The sequence below is a fragment of the Prunus persica genome, chromosome G1 (genome assembly GCF_000346465.2).
Source record: "Prunus persica cultivar Lovell chromosome G1, Prunus_persica_NCBIv2, whole genome shotgun sequence".
NCBI classification, from domain to species: domain Eukaryota; kingdom Viridiplantae; phylum Streptophyta; class Magnoliopsida; order Rosales; family Rosaceae; genus Prunus; species Prunus persica.
This window is the reverse complement of record NC_034009.1, coordinates 36,581,556-36,599,132: the sequence shown is the minus strand read 5'-3', so window position 1 is coordinate 36,599,132 and position 17,577 is coordinate 36,581,556. Positions and strand designations below refer to the sequence as shown.

The following is a 17,577-nucleotide window of genomic DNA, read 5'->3' as shown; positions in this document are numbered from 1 at the left end:
TTGAGCCCATACTTTGTTGGCGAACAAGAATTTGGAACAAAGATGATCGATGCATGATGGTTATGGTTTGGTGGGTGTCTCTGCACACCATCTTTGAATCCCGCAATCTTCGTTTTAAACCTAGTTCCAATATTAAAAATCGAAGTCATTGAGCCAACCGAAAAAAGAGAAGGAAAAAAAACAAGTTCATTGGTTTGTATTGTAAATCTAAATTCTGAGAGACCATATAGATCAAAGTGTGTGTTTGTTAATCGTGTTTTGCTTTGGTGATTTAAGATGATTAAAACCCAATTTTGAGTGGCACTAGGCTATGTTGGGCTGTTCTTAAAACCCCAAAATTTTTAATTTAATTTTGGGAAAGAATTAGGGAAGAAAAAAAAAAGATCTAGAATTTAAACAAAAATATGGAGGTGCGGGGAATCGAACCCCGTGCCTCTCGCATGCGAAGCGAGCGCTCTACCATATGAGCTACACCCCCGTTGTTGTTAGCTAGCTGTTAAAACAATATATTATCGTTAAGGAACGTCAACAATTTCGTATGGGCATGCAAATGGCGCTCTGCCAAATGCCACAGACGTGCCCAAAAGCTCACATTCCACGGCACCCCTTGAGCACTGATGTCTTTTCATTCCCCCTCCCTACTGAAACACTAAATAAAGCACTAAATACTCTGCAGAACACAGATGCATGCAGTAAATGAAGAGTCAGTGAAAGCCACATGCTTTCTTTTATGATTTCACTTACCACAAAAACCCAAAAACCAAAAAACCAAAAAATTAGTTTTTTGCTACATATCTAATGCAAGACATGGGTTCTTCTTAGCCACTCTTGTCATCTCCCCTGAATTCCTGGTGGACTTTGTTGCCCTCTAAATCTTGGTGTGACGGAAAGGCCGGTGATTCTGTTTCCGGCTACTCCCTTCGTGTGAAATTTCTTATGGGTTGAGTTGCTTAAAGCCCAAAGGGGATTCCTGAGAAGTTTTTGAAGAGTCTGAGAACCAAAAAAAAAAAACACTCTTTCTTGGGGACATTGTCATTTGGCGTAATTGCAAATATTTCTACATCATGAAAGTTTCTGGGTTTTGGGTTTTGGTTTTGCTGCTTGGAACAGTTCTAGTACTAGTCCTTAATGTCTCTAGCAGCAGAAATGGCTACTCTTATCCAGGTAATTATTTCTCTTTGATTTATTTGAAGTTTCACTTTTAATAGTAGCAAAGAAAATAGCTTTCAAGTTTGTAGCTAACAGTGTTACTATTTTCTGATTTATATTTTGACTAGTGGATCTGGTGATTATGCCAATATATTTGGTTGTGAGTTGTTGATGCTTAAATTGCCAAATTCTTTCAATTAATTGAAATATTTCTAGAATGTTCTAATTTGAATTCTGTTTCTGGAGTTGATCAATCAAGTCCAAATCTTCATTATCTTGAATGAAACACAATGTGACATGCTGAAACTACAATCTGCCTAATGTTTTTTTTTTTTTTCTTCCAGATTTTGTCTTCAACCACACTGGTGATGGGCCAAAAAGGATAGCTATAAGTAGGAAGCTCAAGGTACATGAACTCTACAAATGATTGTCTACGAGAAGTTTGAATCACACAATCAGAAATCTGTGTCAAGCATTGCACAAGCTATACATCAAATTTGCAAGTTGTTGTCTGTTTGATTAATTGCTATTTAATCGAAGTTCTTGATGATGTTGGGTTTTGTTGTCTCTGGCTCTCAAACTACAGGAGAATGGCTACACTCCAAGGACACAGAAGAAAGGCAATGTCAGAAATGTGAATCTGGATGACTATCACCCTATTGATCCTTCTCCAAGTTCAAAAGCTTCCATAAAGCCGGGTCCGATTGAGCACGGCACGCCTATAATCCCATACATTCCAAAGCCTTTACCTCCTGCTCAACCCAGTCCTGGTGCCACTCCTTAGCCACCTCATGACATGTTCCTCTATTATGTCTGTGCATGCTAGAATCTTTATGTTAATTTCAACTTAGTAGTTGTCATCATAGCGAGCTTCCATGCATTTATATGTTGTGTGTATAATGTTCATGCACCAATTCAGACTTCTGTGCATGCCCTGTACTTGTTTGCGTTTTGTCATCATATGAAGTTCTTGTGTTGTGTCTTTAACAACCTAAAAATAATTTGCAGCTTCTTATGCAAGTTGACTGTTCTGATCGATTCTTTCTTTAATCTCTATCTGAACTCAAATACATATAAAAGTGATTTAAAGTTTGATACTCTTGGTAGTTAATTAAGATCAATGGTCGTCTTGGAAAAGGGTTGACATTGAGATAATACCCTTTTAGCTTACGATTAGTTTCGTTAAGTGAGAGCTTTTGGTTACTAAATACGTGTTAGGTGGCGGAGTGACGATGTTTAATGACCTAATCTAGGCCACTAGTAATCATCATCACAGAATATATAATACATATGGAGGTCCCAAACCTTTTCTCTCAAGCTTTTTGGGGTCCATTTGTGCTATTTTTTCTTCCTCGTGACTTTCACTTTTCCCTAACTCTATTCACGGGGTGATTAGTTCTCGTAATATGGTCATTAATTAAGTAATAATACTACATTTTTAATAAAAAATTATTCAACAACTATCTTTCATTTATCATTTATATTGTCATGACTTGTGCATCCCTCTTTTGATTACAATTGAAAAGAAAACTCAGCCTTTGTTGTTGTCCCTACAGCCACAGTTCTCTTTTCCAGGCTTTGCGAGTGGAAAGAGAAGCATCCTTTAGTTATTAAAGCTAGGGGACCACGACAAATTATCACTTCCCCCAAGCATTGAGTATCCTTAACTTTGAACGTGGGCTACCATGCTCAAGTTTTAGAAGGAGGGATTACCTAACGTAATCAGGTTTAGTAACTTTAACATCAATTATAGTACACGTACGTTGTGATCAATCAAGTAGGGTTTCCCAACTCCTAACCATATATAATTTATTAACGATGATTAGGTTTTTGATGTTTATGCGTTTACATTTTCATGGATTGGTGTGGTGGGTGTACGTCCAAAAAAGTTGGTATGCTTAGTTGAGCGTTCTTATTTTGGGATTCTATAAGAGACCCTTTTTTCCATACCAAGCAAGAAATTCAACGATGTATAATTTAGTGAAAAAGGGGTCTTAACTCTCAAGTTCGAACCCCCATAACAACTTAATAGTGTGTGTGTAAGAAACTTCCATCTCTTTATAGTTTAAACTATCACTTATATTAAATAAATAAAAAATAATCATACCATCATTATTAAAATGATGTAAATTGATAGCCTTTTTTCTACGCTTGTGATAGAAACTTCATATAATATTTTTATTTTTTTTGGTTAAGCGGAGGCCAGAGCTGATAACATCTTATTAAAAGTGTGGATATCCAATCATTGTCCATATTCATGATGATGGCATTTGTATAGAAATCTTGCAATATGGCAATATCAATGCACCATCTTTTGTTTTTATTCCTCTTTTACGTTATGTTAGAGGAGGCCATAGGAGATGCCAGATTGCAGTTCATATATAACTATGCTCTTTACAAAATTAGCACACTCGGGTGGAGTTAGCTGTAATACAATTATGCCTGGTTCCTTCTTTAACCAAAACGACAGAATTAAACAGTTAATTCATTAGAACACAAAATTGAAATGCATCCAGCTCAACTGAAAACTCCAAAAAATAAAATTTTGTCTGGATATACTGCAGCTGTCTTGCATATTGTACCTGGTGAACAAAATCGGTGTCTCTAAACTTTACGAATATGTGCGTGCTTAATATAAATAGTTTGCGAGTAATTACACGTATTCGGACTTCAAACGATAAAGACATGTTGGACCTTGAAAGCAAAGTTGTGAAAAAATTGAGGAATTGGGACAGAGGACATAGGCAGAGAGAGTGCAGTGGGGGACGGAGCATCCTAGAAAGATGCTTTCTTTCTCAAAGGTTGTAGATGATAACCATAAACCGTGTAGTGTTGCTCCTCTTTATGTTGAGAAGTGGGGGCCTTCTGGGTTTTTTTTTTTCTGATCTGCATATGTATATATAGGCAATAAAACAGTAATCATGCATGGGTCCTTGAGAAGCAACAGGAAGAGGAACTGGCATCCAATTTAGCTTTTGTTCTTTCATCCATTTAGGCAGGCAGGTATTTGTTTTCTCTCTTTTCTAATGCAATGCTTGCTTGCCACAACTAGTATTCTATGGCTACTTGTTCATCATTATGCCTCTGCATTTATTCTTCTATTGCCCATCTTTATTTCTCTCCCTATTTTCTTCTACAAGTAAAGAAAAAGATAGATACTTTCCGGCCCAAACTAATTTACAACTCCATAATCGATGAAGATCCCAATATTAATACAGGTGTGATGGTCGTACAATATATCTCACAAGGGAAAGTATCTTTTTTTTAAGAGTGCGAATAACAGGTTACCATATGTAAGCAAATTATAAGCATAAATTGCTTATTTGGCAAAGCTCTTTTTACTCGGTTAACATGTGGTTGCTTTGTTAATTAATCTCGACGAAAGAGATTAACAAGTTATACTTTTCTGCGTGGAGCTGGCAAAGTATATATATAGATAGATAGAATAGAAGTCATGTTAAAATTCTATGAAATTGAGTGCCAACGAATTAAGGACTTTCAGAAGTGGTCCTGTTTACTCCTTAAATCTTAATCATGTTTCGCATGCATGTGTGTTATATCACTGTCCGCAGTATAAGATGCTTCTCATATGCATATTAGTTTGTGGTGGTCTCAACAAATTTTCTTTTTTAGAAACAACCAAACACACACAAATACATAGAGTGTTGGAGAAGGGATTGAAAACAAAAAGGAGAAAAAGAAAGACTGATAGATAGGGCTAGCTAGTTCTTTGAAGAAAAGGGCCATCACAAATTGAAGAGACAAGGAACAAGGTTGAAATATTTCTAAGTGGAATGTTGGTGGAATTGATATTTCAACCATGAACCCTAATCTCAATATCCCTCCTATATAGCAAAGATCCATTAGTGTAGTGGCTTGGAATAATTTCTCCTCCAGGAAAAATTCTGGGTTCAAGTCCTAACATCTGTATAGTGTGTGTGTGAGTTTAGTATATTATTGTCCATCTCAATAGAAAATGTCTTAAAATCCTTCATATATATAGATAAGTATGAAGTTATAGTAACATTTCTTTAATTATGGCAGTGAAAACGGTAAACTTCTATATAGTGGTTTTAGAGTGGAAGTGAAGTCCAAGTTTATATAGGATGCAATTCTGAGAGAAAAGCAAGGCAAGTCTGGTAAGAAAGCTCCCTCTTTTATAATAGTGTAGTTTAAGGCATTTTTAACATTAACAATGTTAATTAATTAAGCACATCTTGTGTTAACTCCCTTGAATAATTGACATTAGCTTTTTTTTTTTAAAAAGCACAAAACAATACACAAAAATACCACATATGTTGACTAGCATGTAAAAAAACTATGTAGTTGTTGGTGAATGGTGACTGATAATCACATCACCAAAGTTTGTTTTGTTCAGTGGGCTCATAAGTAATCATAATTAGTATATAAATTAATTTTAAAAAAAATTAGGGATTGGGGTGGGAGGGAGTTGGTTTGGTCCATATCATTGCATATAAAACAAGGCAAGATTTTGAATGACTTAAGATTAACTTAAAGAGAGTTGGAGTTACTAAGCATAAAGGAGGTTGATTGTCCTTTTTCACTTTTGTAAGATTCAAAGTTAGCTAAGCTAGCCTTGTAAATCACTTTGCTAATTAGCACATTGTTTGGTGACTTTTCCTTCATAATTTCACCTTCTATTTTAAGGAAAATATTGTAAACCGAATTTATCAATAGCTAAAATGTGGTTAAAAAAAGACAAGAAAAAAGGAGCAAGCTTATGATAACACCCACCTGGAACCCAATAGAAAGTAGAACAAAACCTTTAATGAGTGGCAAAGTGTTGAAAGCTATATGTTTTAGGAAATATTTTAACCCAATGTATCTTCGTCACCCTTCTTAATAATTGACATGTATATTGTATAATCATAATTAACTATTTACTTTGTATTTGTCGAATCATGGTTATGCCCATGAACACGTATTAAGTGTTGACTAGAATGATGATGATACACATTGAGTTAAAATGATGAGCAAAAATACTGTTTACATATTCAAATTTTCTCATAATAATTTCGTTATTTCGTTGGGCCAAAAAAGGATAAAAATTCATAAATTTGAAAATAATTAATTATGTCTTCATTATTGTGCGTGTGGGTTATTTTTTATGATTTGAGAAGAAGATTTTATTTATAGAATCCAGAAACTCTGCAGTTTCTATATTTGGTCAACTAAAACGCCCAATTTTTAATACCAATGTTGAAGAAAGGAATTGCGTAACGTCTCTTCGAAGATTCATATTCCTCTACATTCGTATCTCCAATTTTGTTTCCTTTTTTCCTCTTTTACGCACAGCCCTCGTGGCGTGCAAAATCTAAGCCCATAAACTCGCCGCCACGTGTACAAAGCCCACTAGCGCAATTCACTCACTGGTCACCATTCTCATGTGATTTACCAAAATACCCCTATTTACCCTCGTACTACAAGTCAAGTCCTAACCCCGCTTCTAATTATAGTATTTTGAGTTAATTAGAAATTAAAAAATGAGCCCCATTCCCCAAACCCCACAGCGTGTACCCAATTAACCTTAAAAATAAAAAAATAAAAAAAATAAAAAACAAAAAAAGCGAAAAAGAAATGTTTATTTAAATATGGTCTGAGGCAAAAGCCCAAACACGGGTGCCTAGTACGACAGTTATGCTCCCAAATCTCGGCTAAACAACTTCTTTCTCTCGCCGGTTTAGTCGTAACGGTCATATATCCCCAGAATCCAAATTCTTCCGATCACTCTCTAAAAGCGCACACATAAAAAGCGCCTCCCCCAGAAACCTCTCTCTCACTCACTCCGCGACTTCACTTTCTCTGTTTTTGTAATTTTATTTCATTTTACGATTTCTTGTTTCCTCTCAGAAGTGAGCGCCGGTGAACTCGCAGGGCGGTTGAAGGTTTTACTTTTGCCGGACGATTAGGGTTTTGGAGGATGAGATTTGAATGGAATTTTGAGTTTTTGCGATGGTAGCTGCTGTTTCTACGACATTGAACCCCAAAGCCTCGTCCCAAGGAGGTCGTCCCCGAACCGCTACAAGGCCTCCGCTTCTGCCCTCCGACCCCGAAAATGGCGTCGTCGTTCCTCGCCGGCTCAAAGCTCGAGAGGTCACTTCTCGGTACATGTCATCTTCTTCTTCCTCCTCTGCCTCTACTTGTTCGAATACAAGACGATGTCCATCGCCGTTGCCTTCCAGAACTGGCGTTTCATCGGCGGCGGCGACGCCGATGACGTCGTCTCAGTCCGTGAAGCGCTCGCAATCGGTTGAGAGGAGGAGAGCGGTCACGCCGCGCCCTAGTTCTTTGGATATGAGGATCGGGAATGGTGGCTCTGGCGGCGGCGAAATGTCTGCGGCTCAGAAGCTCTTGTTCACTTCAACGAGGAGCTTATCGGTTTCGTTTCAAGGCGAGTCGTATTCGCTCCAGGTGAGTAAAGTGAAGCCGACGCCGTCTCCGAGTACAAGGAAAGGCACGCCGGAGAGGAGGAAGGCGACGACGCCGTTTCGAGCGGATCAGAGTGAGAATTCGAAGCCGACAGAGCAGCAGCGATGGCCTGCGAGGTTAAGACAACCGAATTGTATGACTAGGAGCTTGGATTGTACGGATGAGAGGAGGAGGATGAGTGGATCTGGCGCCAATGTGGTTAGGGCGTTACAGAATTCGATGGTGGATGATGTTGATGGGAGATTGAGGTCAAATTCGTGCAATTTAGGTTCAGTGAAAGCTACTGAGACTGTTGATGATGGCACTTCAGCTACTACACAGTCTGAACCTGTGGCTTGTTCCGATACTGATAGTGTGTCTTCTGGTAGTACTAATTCAGGACCACACGAGAGCAATGGCCATGGTGGTGCTCTACAAGGGCCACGGCCTAGAGGGATAGTGGTGCCAGCGAGGTTTTGGCAAGAGACTAACAATCGATTACGCCGCCAATCGGAGTCTAAGGCTATTGGAGCTGGAGCAAGAACTATGGGCTCTCCTAAGATTGCTGAGGCAAATAGGTTATCTATTGATAGTCCCACGTCATCTCCTCGAGGTGTTGCGAATAGCAGGGCACAGTTATCCCCTATTCGTGGGACAGCTCGGCCTGCATCGCCAAGTAAGCTCAGCAGGTCATTGATGACTTCTTCGCCGATGAGGGGAGTGAGCCCTTCTCGAGTGAGGAATGGAGTGGCTGCTACTCCAAGTAGTAATTTGAGCAATACGCCCTCTATTTTAAGTTTTGCTGCTGATGTTCGAAGAGGGAAGGTTGGAGAGAATCGGATAGTTGATGCACATGTGGTGAGGCTCTTGCATAACCGGCTCTTGCAGTGGCGTTTTGTAAATGCTAGAGCTAATGCCTCCCTAGCTGCACAGAGGTCCAATGCAGAGGTATGGCTACTGGACTTAATCCTCACTCATTGTATTCAATGTACAGCTAATTCATTTTGGTTATCACGCATGGCATAAATTTGGTTTTGTTAAATATTTTCTTCTCTCTATGAGCTTTGTTCTTGTATGGGAATCTTCGACTGCTTTTCTGCTCCTTTTCTTAATTGATCACCTTTACACTTCTCTTGACTGCAGAGTTTATTCATCATAAATTTAAGTTTCAATTCAGGTTTTGGTCACTTTATATTATGCCATGGCATCCCTTTCAGTTTTTTCATTACAATAGTGTCAAATGTTTTTTCCTCAAATGCTCCAACTTGGATATTGATGTGCAAAAGGAAAATGTGGATATCATTGCGTATTTTGTAAAATCTTGAATTGCAACTTGGGGGCGAGATGGTTCATTGAATTTGGATGTTCATAGGAGAACAATAGGCTTTATTTAGGACTATGCTTGCGAATACATGCTAGTTTTATTCTTTTTCCCATTTTGACTATCAACATATAACTCGTTGTTGTTCAAGCATCTCTTACTGTGCTCATGCGTGCACTTGATGTTCTGCACACTCCAGACAGCCTTTTATGAGTCTTAGAAATGGATGCTCAGATGACCTGCATAATTTATTATCGTGGACTTATCGGAGTTATGTAGACTTTGTTCCCGTGTACATGTTTCTGTTATTATACTAGCCACTTGCATGTTCTACGGATGTTGGAGATGGAACTTTGATTATATAAATTCGGTTTTCAGAACGTGGGATGAAGAGCACATTTTATGTGGTTGTGGGTAGTTACCACTCATTAAAAATTCTTGGGTTAAAAAGGATTCAAAAGTATAATAAATAGTTTTTATTGCTGAAACTTTTCTGTTTGCCAACGTGTTTGAAATAAATATTGAATAAGTGAGTGATGTATGATTTCAGGATTGACTGCTTCCCTTTACTTTGTTATTTGTGTTAAAATATTTCCATTCCAATAAATCAGTCCTTAACTCTAAGTTTTGTTGTTTAAAATTCCTGCTTTCCATCAGAGAAGCCTCTATAATGCGTGGGTAACAAGTTCAAAACTTCGCGAATCAGTTAGAGCAAAACGGATAGAGTTACAAATGCTGAGGCAAAATTTGAAACTAACATCCATCCTCAAGGGGCAAGTAAGACCTCTCACTACATTCTGCTTCTATTTCTTGTCAATATTTGGCCTGGTTTTGCCTGGATTTCATTTTCATTGTCATGTGAGTGATTTATTGAAATTCTATCTTTTGTTCTATAATTTTCACTAATTGAAGTTGTACCTGCTCCTTGAAGGTAATTTGATGCTATTTTTCATGCATTTAATTCTGATTTTACTCTTCTCAACTGAGCTTGCAACTGAAATTATTTAGAGGAATAAGTTGTCTTCATAGTCTTTTTGTACTACCCAATATCAGTCATTGGATTGAAAGTTGATCTGCAATTGCTTTACTGTGCTGCTTAAGAATGATTCTATGATTCACCGTTGTGAGATATTCTCATTGTTATGTTATATGCTAGAAGGCAAGAATTGCTTTTGCAGAAAAAGGTTTCTTGGCAATGTATTTTACTAACTTCTGAGTTTAATCCTATATTTCTTGACGAGTGCAGATGATATATCTGGAAGAGTTATCACTTATGGATCGGGATTACTCTAATTCTTTGTCAGGGGCCACCGAAGCTTTAAAGGCTAGCACACTCCGCCTTCCAGTTGTTGGAGGGGCAAGGGTATGTGCCTCTCTTATACCTCTTTGTTTACCTGGTTCCTTGTATACAGTGAGAGCTCATTGTCTGGTTCTTCATTGCTACAGGCTGATGTCTACAATGTGAAGGACGCTATTTCTTCAGCAGTTGATGTGATGCAAGCAATGGCATCATCAATATGCTTATTGTTATCAAAGGTGACATTTGTTCTCCATTGGAATCCCTGCCCAGTTTTTTCGTTGTTGTATATCTATACCTGTCTGAGGATCTGGATAAACGGCGGGTAGGTTGTACCATGAGTACAAGGCTACCTTTAAAACATGGTTATTCTGGGAACTACAAATAAAGGTCATGTTTGTAGTAAGTGGTGGTAGTAGATAGATAATACGTGTGGGTTACAGAGAGAGATGGTTGACCTACTGTGGCTGTAGATACAACCGACCAAGTTTAGTATTTCAAAATTTCCTCAGTCTGCTGCCTTTTTTAGTAGAATACATAGTAGTATCAAGGACAAGTGACAATTAAGCAATCCTTTGGGAGCAAAAAGGAATTCCATAGGTTTTAATTTATAACAATGGAGTGATTTATATGTAAATGTTTTATTTCACTCCTGGTTTGGATGTGAGAACGGCAAATGATTATGTCCAGTAACAATGCATTAACCCCTAGCTGACCAACTATTGAACTTCCTGCTTAAAGTTTTGTTTTGCCATTGGTCTGATACCATTTGTAATTGATAGGTTGGGGATGTGAACTCTTTGGTGGCTGAACTTGCAAATGTAACTGCAAAGGAGCATGATTTGCTTGGTCAGTGCAGAGATCTATTGTCAACAGTCGCAGCCATGCAGGTAAATTAATGTTGTATTTGGTTTCAGTTTCAATACCTAACATATTTGAATTTTGTCTACGATTCTACCATGAGATTAAACTGACCCTTACACAAGTTACTCCAGAACAAATTCTGCACTGTGTGATCTGTACTGTTGATTTTGTGAAAAGGCAAAATGATAGATTTGACAATACAATGAGACGTCATTGGTGCTGATACAGTTATGTGTGGTTTATAATACTGCATATTGGCCATCTTTCAGATTCCTCCTGTCCTCATTTCTATCCACTTGATTTATTAAAACTATCAGATAGAAGAATATAATCCAGATTTTCTGCATTATTCCTTGTACTGAGTTTGAAACTTTTCCGATCCCAACCAATGATGAAACCTGCTTCATAATCGAAACTCCTACCTCAATTTTAATGTATAAAGATACTAAAAAACCCTGAAATATGGCCCAATTGTGGGAGGGGAAAGTGTAATTTATCATTAAAGGAGGGGTGGAGGTTTTGAGTCTCTCTCTCTCTCTTAGTTTTAACTTATCTGCAAAAATGCTTCTTAAGTTGTTTTATTTATTTATTATTTATTATTTATTTAATGAGCAGGTGGAGGAATGTAGCCTGAGAACGCATATTTTACAAGAAAAACGTGTACCTGATAGCCTCACAGCCGAAGTGTAAAGCTTTATCGTATGACTGCCTAAACAGCTAACACCACATCAGATTCTTTTTTCCTTTTGCACAATTTTACCTTCGAATCCGTGAAGCCGAAGTGATAACAAGACACAGACTGGAATGGTTGGTTGTGACTCGTGGGTGGCTTATAAAAGAGGGGTCATAGTGCTAAATTGGGCCTGTGTTACGTGCATAATAGATGATAGCGGGAAATTGTGTTGTCGATATCAAATTAATTTGTATACCTTTTACTTTATCCATAAGTCAAGAGGAATATGTGTGTAAATATGTCTAGGTGATGCTTCTAATTTCTTTTTTCTTTGCTTAATTTAGTAGTGTTTGCAAGTTATGCTTATATGTGGGTGGTGTTGATGCAAATTACAATTGCTTTCTGCTTACTTACTCCCCATCTTTCCTTCCTAGAATAATATCATGGGCTTAGGTTCCATTCCATGGTCCATTTCTATTGTCCATAAAACCATGACCTATTTCTACCTGATTAGTTTCTTCAAAAATCTCAGCTCTCTGAATAGAACATCTGATCAAGAAAGATATAATACCCTTTATCTTACGTGTACCTCGTTCTAATGCCACTTGAGCTGAAGACCTCACTCTATAACAATTTGAGTTTTGAGACTCTTGGCATGATATTCCAGTACTTAAAAGTGACGTGATGACGTGTTGTGAGAGATTTTCAACATTAAAAGAGATTTTAAGTTCGAATTTCTTATTTTGTTTGTTAATCAAAGTTGGAACATGTTATAGAGGAAAATGAGACAAGCTTACCTTATAAATCATTTGTATCATAACATATCTATATAAGAATGCAGATTATATACATAATCCTCACTGCAGCTTTTCATCTCTTGTCATTTACCTTCTCTTTCTTTTTACCAAAAAAGAAAAAAGCAAGTGAAAAGAGAAAAGATAAACAAGTTGTAGTTCTAAGATGACACAAGTTTGTCTGCCTGTGTGTCTGTGGTATGCAAATGCAATGGAAGCATGGGAGAGGAATAGTCCAAGTGTAGGAGTAGGACCCACAGCATCTTGAGACTTGAGAGACGCGGCGACGCGAACGGATTAGAACAAGTCTTCTTCTTCTATGCTTCAATGGTTGAATTGTATATGCGTGTGTCCTTTTCCAGTGTTAGCTTTTCTGTGAAAAAAGAACCACCAGAACAAATTATAAAAATAATACTAAAATAGGTGGTGATGCCGTGGAACCCACTTCCGACGGAGGAGGACTGTGTCCTTGGATGGGGCTGACGTGCACCGCACCATTTCTAGCTTTTTCCAAATCTTACAATATACGGAGAGACCTTTGAATTGGGACCCACTTTTTCCCACTTGATATCCATCCGCCTATCGATCCCCCTTTCGGTTCCTACCCTCTCCTCTCTTCTCCATATGCCTTCAATTCAATTAATTCCATATGCCTTATATTTCATGTGTCCTTCACCTTTTATTTGCCTTTCTCTTTGCCTTTGTCTTACCTCTAATAATTTCCGGATTCTAGCCTGGGAAAGGCATAAAGTCTATGATTATGTTTATAAATTATAACAAAACCTGACTTAGATATCACTTATTTACATTATCATTATAATTAGGAAACTATATGCATTGGCTTTTGGCTATGGGAGATTATGTGTGCACCCTAAGAAAAAAGAAAGAAACTCACAATGGGGTTCAATCAATTATCAATATCAGTTGGATCCCGGACTTTTTATTAACACTGCTGGGGCCAGTTGGGCAGTTTCCATGCTTTAATTAAAAGATTAAGTTGAACCGGATAAGGCAATGTAGTCATTTGCCTGTCGTCTTTTCTGTATTATTTTTAGATCCTAATTAAGCTCATCACTAATTACATATATATATGCAACTGCATGCTCAGAAGTCAGATGCATTTTTTTCTAAATTATATATACATCATACATGCATACAAATAAATTAAATTACATGCGTCATCAACAACGTAAGCATTTTTTCTAATATATTTTGGAAATTCAAGATGTTTATATACTTATTCAAAACATATGTTTTCCAAGTCGAAAAATGTCCAACAACCAACTCATTACCCATTGGAAAGAAAATAAGGTTAATGTCTCACCAGTATAAAACCATGATGAAAACAATTGCATAATAATTTTCGTTAATGAAATTATCATTATAACGACATCTCAAATCAATCACGCATTGTTATATAATAAAATTAAAACACGTCATCATGTGCCATTTAATTGGAATACCGCTATTGCTTGGCGAAAGTAAATTTATATCACAATGTACAGCAAAGCAAAGAGATGAGAAATGAAAATCAAACATATTTCCACTTGTCCTCATCATCAGCTTGAGACGGATAACGAATGCTGCTAGTAGCAGCATGTCCTCTAAACATAGAAGATGTACGGCCAGGCAACCCCATTGAAAGCTGCGTCCTTAAACGACAATTGTTACACGTCATCGTCATCATCATTATCAACAACAACTCCTCCCAACCAAAACAAAAATAAAATAAAATATTTATAAATAAAAAAACCAAATGCTTCGCCGGAAAATTCAACAAAATTGAGCGGCTCCGATTATCAGTTTACCTCGTAATACATTATTCGCTGATCACTTCTAATCTCTCTCTCATATATTAATTAATTTATTAATCGTACTCAGACAAAGAGGTTCAAAACCTTGCGATCCTTGAGACCCCCGCCGCGTTCAAAGCTCGTCGTCGACGTCATCACCGACTCTTCCGAACTAAACGACACCGTATCCCTTCGCCGCTTCTCCACTGCAGTACTCACACAGCTGCTGCTTCTCATTCCTCTGCCTCTTCCTCGTTCTCCCGCCGTGAGATTCGGCTTCAGAGAGAGCCCCGCATCGAACGGTTGGACTCGCTCCGCCTCGTAGTACGCGGACGGTACGGATGGATAGTAGAGGTTTTGCAGCGTGCATGCGCCTCTACTGGACGTCTCGGAAGATTTGTGGAGGCTCGGCGTCAAAACCGCCGTCAACGGCCTTAAAACGCCGCCGGACAAGACCGTCTCGACCGCGGATTGGCAAACGTGCCAGTTCCCGCTCGATAGAAGCCCCACGGCTCCGTTGACCGGGTTGACCGTACGACCGCACGCTTCGAACAGCAGAGACTGAAAGAGAGCTGAGGAAAGGAAGGAAAAAAAAGGTAGATTGTTAATTTAGTTGTTGAAATTCGATATTTATTTCTTTCTTTCTTGGAATAAATTGTGTGATAATTGTGTTTATTACCGGGGCGCTGAGGTTCGGGGACGGCGGAGATGAAGGAAAGGAGGTCGCTGCGGCCAAAGAACTTGGCGAGGAAGAGAGTGGCGTTGCCTTGGGCTTCGGGGGAGTCGATCGCCTGCAGGCACGACCTCAGTATGCACGTCTCGCTGCACCCCTTTCGGAGAACGCGGCATCCGTTGCAGCTCATCTCCACCGTCCGTTTGATCTCCCCCAAAAAATTAATATTAACAGTTAACTTATCGATCACTCTCTCACTTGAAACTTGCAACAATTTTATGATGTTAAATTGGTTCGTTTAGGGTGGGTTTGTTGAGGGAGGTGGTGTTGCTCACTCGAAGGAAGCAAAAGAAGAAACTAGAGAGAGAGGGTGAGGGTGAGGGTGAGGGTGAGAGTGAGAGTGAGAGAGGGTCACTAGCTAGTAAATAGACCAGTGTGTTCTAATTAAGTTAAGGGGCTTTAGGCTAAACTATGGTTGAGTTTAAGCGTTTGTGGTTCTTGACGGTGCAATTGGAGTTGAAAGGGCCCCACAGAGGGTGGGATTGTCTTGTCGACGAGGAGAAAGGGGAATATATATCTTCCAAACTCTGGGCGAGACAGAGCGGCTCCGTGTTTCCGCTGTTTGGACCTCGATCCAACCGTTAGATCGCAGGCTTTTCCCGGATTTCAACCGTTGGATCAGCCTTTCCTTTTTAACTTGGTTTGGTGGGTTTTTGGATGTATTGGGTTGGGTTGGGTTGGGTTGGGTGCTAAATGGCGAACTCAGCGCAGCTTTGAAGGTAGAGTTTGAGAGACAATGCGAGTTCCAATGAGTGGACTGTCAATTGGCTGCCTTTGCATGATGACTAATCTAATCGCACCGTTTTTTATATTTAAGTCCCAAGGTTTTAGCCTCGTGACAAAAATAACAATTGTTTATTCAAATTGGAAACTTTATACAAGGAACTCCTTGGCCAACCAAAACAAAAAGGAGGCTGCTAGGTTAGGTCAGTGAAGACACAGGCAACTCCTGAATAGTGAAGGATTGGGCCTGGCTTGCCCATGTTTGCAAGTTTTAGTTGGAGGAGTCTTGTTCAATCCAAAATTTGTTAATGGTCTGAGCTTTGAACCTTGTTATCTGTCAGACATAATCAGAAGGGTTGGATCAATTTTACTCACGGGCCCATAAATTTCAGTTTTCTTAATTCTATTTTGCTGGGTTTTCTCCTCCACAAAAGAACAGATTGCTGGGTCGGGTTGGGCTAGACAGTCTTCTTTTGTTTTTGAAGGATACACAATCGTAGTCCTAATATCTCTATGTTGTTCCGGTTGGAAGTAAAACAATTTGTACACTACATGTAATATAAGGAACCGTATTCAACCATGTCTTTCTCTACGTTCTTTATTATTCTTGTTTACCATGGAAGTATGGTCAAATTTTATATTACCCTATTTGAATTCACGATTTACTCAAAAACTCCGTCAAAAACGTTAACATCACTAGTACATTGTAGAAAATTAAAGAGATTAATGAAAAAGTCACATCATCAATTTGAACTTACATATCCACGGATTGGACTATATAAATCAAAGTGATACGGAAAACATTGATGAACAAGGTGAGTAAGTCAATGTGGAAGTTGATCGTACCTTCATGGCCAATAGTTTGATTAAGCCCCCTTTATATTCTATGTTTTGTTTTCATTGCGGCAGACAGTAATGCTTGTAGCGGTCCTAATTTACCTTAGTAGACTACAACTACCACAATGACATATTCTATCTTGTTTAGTTAGTGATTACATGTAAGCAAGAAGAAAACGAAAAAAAGGATTTTAACTTTTGGTCACCTCACCCACATATACATATACATACATAAATATATATATATATAGAGAGAGAGAGATATATGTGGAATTAAATAAAAATAGATTAGATTGTTGGAGGAGGTTCATTAGTGGGGAAGCATTTTTGGTGGTGGCTACAGAAGCCATGTGTCATCTGAAAAATGAAAGATCCATCTAATTGCAGCCAATGTGAGTTGGGCAACAAGAAGAAGAGACATTCTCAACTATGCTGAAATGGTCACAACCCACTACATCAGTGGTCCAGCCCCAAAGTAAAAAACAATATGTGCAAGGTAACAATGCTAGTTGTTTTCTCACAACTTGGTAATTTTTCGGTGTCACAGTAACACCAGTCGAAAGAAACGGAGCCAGGTCAAGGGGGTGTTGAGATATTTGTTTGGTGTGCTCTACTGCCTACCAAACAAGAACGCCGTCCAAAAAGTCTACCCGTACTGTACAATCATCAAATAATACAAAGAACTTGCCCAAAGAAGCTTCTTGGAAGAATGGATGGTTTGGCAGTTTGGAATGTAGTTGAGGTGTTACAAACTGGGCTAATTTTCTTCCCCGAAATTTGACCCAGCACTACGATACACCCAACAAGTTTAATAATTACCATATGCATGCATGACATGTCGGTCATGGGCCGACGTATGAATACAAAATACGTATTCAAAGATAAATCGAAGTTATTAAGCCAAAATACAAATATACTTAGTTTAAGAAAACGCATTATTGATTAGGTAGGCATCGTTTCATTG

The 17,577-nt window shown here is 38.5% G+C and overlaps 3 protein-coding genes and 1 non-coding gene across 4 annotated transcripts; 2 read left to right on the top strand and 2 right to left on the bottom strand.

Annotated features, from left to right (window-relative positions):
- LOC18791518 lies at positions 52 to 2,239 on the top strand. Its single transcript, XM_007226379.2, has 3 exons — positions 52 to 1,164; positions 1,494 to 1,555; positions 1,736 to 2,239. Exons 1-3 carry the CDS (start codon positions 1,065 to 1,067, stop codon positions 1,931 to 1,933), a joined length of 360 nt encoding a protein of 119 aa, XP_007226441.2. The 5' UTR covers positions 52 to 1,064; the 3' UTR covers positions 1,934 to 2,239.
- TRNAA-CGC lies at positions 406 to 478 on the bottom strand. Its single transcript has one exon. It is a non-coding gene; the product is annotated as a tRNA-Ala (tRNA).
- LOC18790416 (QWRF motif-containing protein 2) lies at positions 6,408 to 12,146 on the top strand. The gene is made up of 6 exons (XM_007225051.2): positions 6,408 to 8,526; positions 9,557 to 9,676; positions 10,146 to 10,262; positions 10,346 to 10,435; positions 10,979 to 11,086; positions 11,676 to 12,146. Exons 1-6 carry the CDS (start codon positions 7,123 to 7,125, stop codon positions 11,748 to 11,750), a joined length of 1,914 nt encoding a protein of 637 aa, XP_007225113.2. The 5' UTR covers positions 6,408 to 7,122; the 3' UTR covers positions 11,751 to 12,146.
- On the bottom strand, positions 13,964 to 15,502 carry LOC18789344 (LOB domain-containing protein 39). Its single transcript, XM_007223945.2, has 2 exons — positions 15,000 to 15,502; positions 13,964 to 14,892 (listed from the first exon to the last, which is right to left on the bottom strand). The coding sequence occupies exons 1-2, from the start codon at positions 15,181 to 15,183 to the stop codon at positions 14,405 to 14,407; spliced, it is 672 nt and encodes a 223-aa protein (XP_007224007.1). The 5' UTR covers positions 15,184 to 15,502; the 3' UTR covers positions 13,964 to 14,404.

Bases quoted from the DNA above. Each gene is read 5' to 3' on its own strand.
- LOC18790416 (XM_007225051.2), top strand. From the start codon at position 7,123: ATGGTAGCTGCTGTTTCTACGACATTGAACCCCAAAGCCTCGTCCCAA. The intron at 9,677-10,145 runs GTAAGACCTCTC...TGACGAGTGCAG, and splicing joins CATCCATCCTCAAGGGGCAA to ATGATATATCTGGAAGAGTT. The intron at 10,263-10,345 runs GTATGTGCCTCT...TCATTGCTACAG, and splicing joins CAGTTGTTGGAGGGGCAAGG to GCTGATGTCTACAATGTGAA.
- LOC18789344 (XM_007223945.2), bottom strand. From the start codon at position 15,183: ATGAGCTGCAACGGATGCCGCGTTCTCCGAAAGGGGTGCAGCGAGACG. The intron at 14,893-14,999 runs GTAATAAACACA...TCCTTTCCTCAG, and splicing joins CCCCGAACCTCAGCGCCCCG to CTCTCTTTCAGTCTCTGCTG.
- LOC18791518 (XM_007226379.2), top strand. From the start codon at position 1,065: ATGAAAGTTTCTGGGTTTTGGGTTTTGGTTTTGCTGCTTGGAACAGTT. The intron at 1,165-1,493 runs GTAATTATTTCT...TTTTTCTTCCAG, and splicing joins AAATGGCTACTCTTATCCAG to ATTTTGTCTTCAACCACACT. The intron at 1,556-1,735 runs GTACATGAACTC...CTCAAACTACAG, and splicing joins CTATAAGTAGGAAGCTCAAG to GAGAATGGCTACACTCCAAG.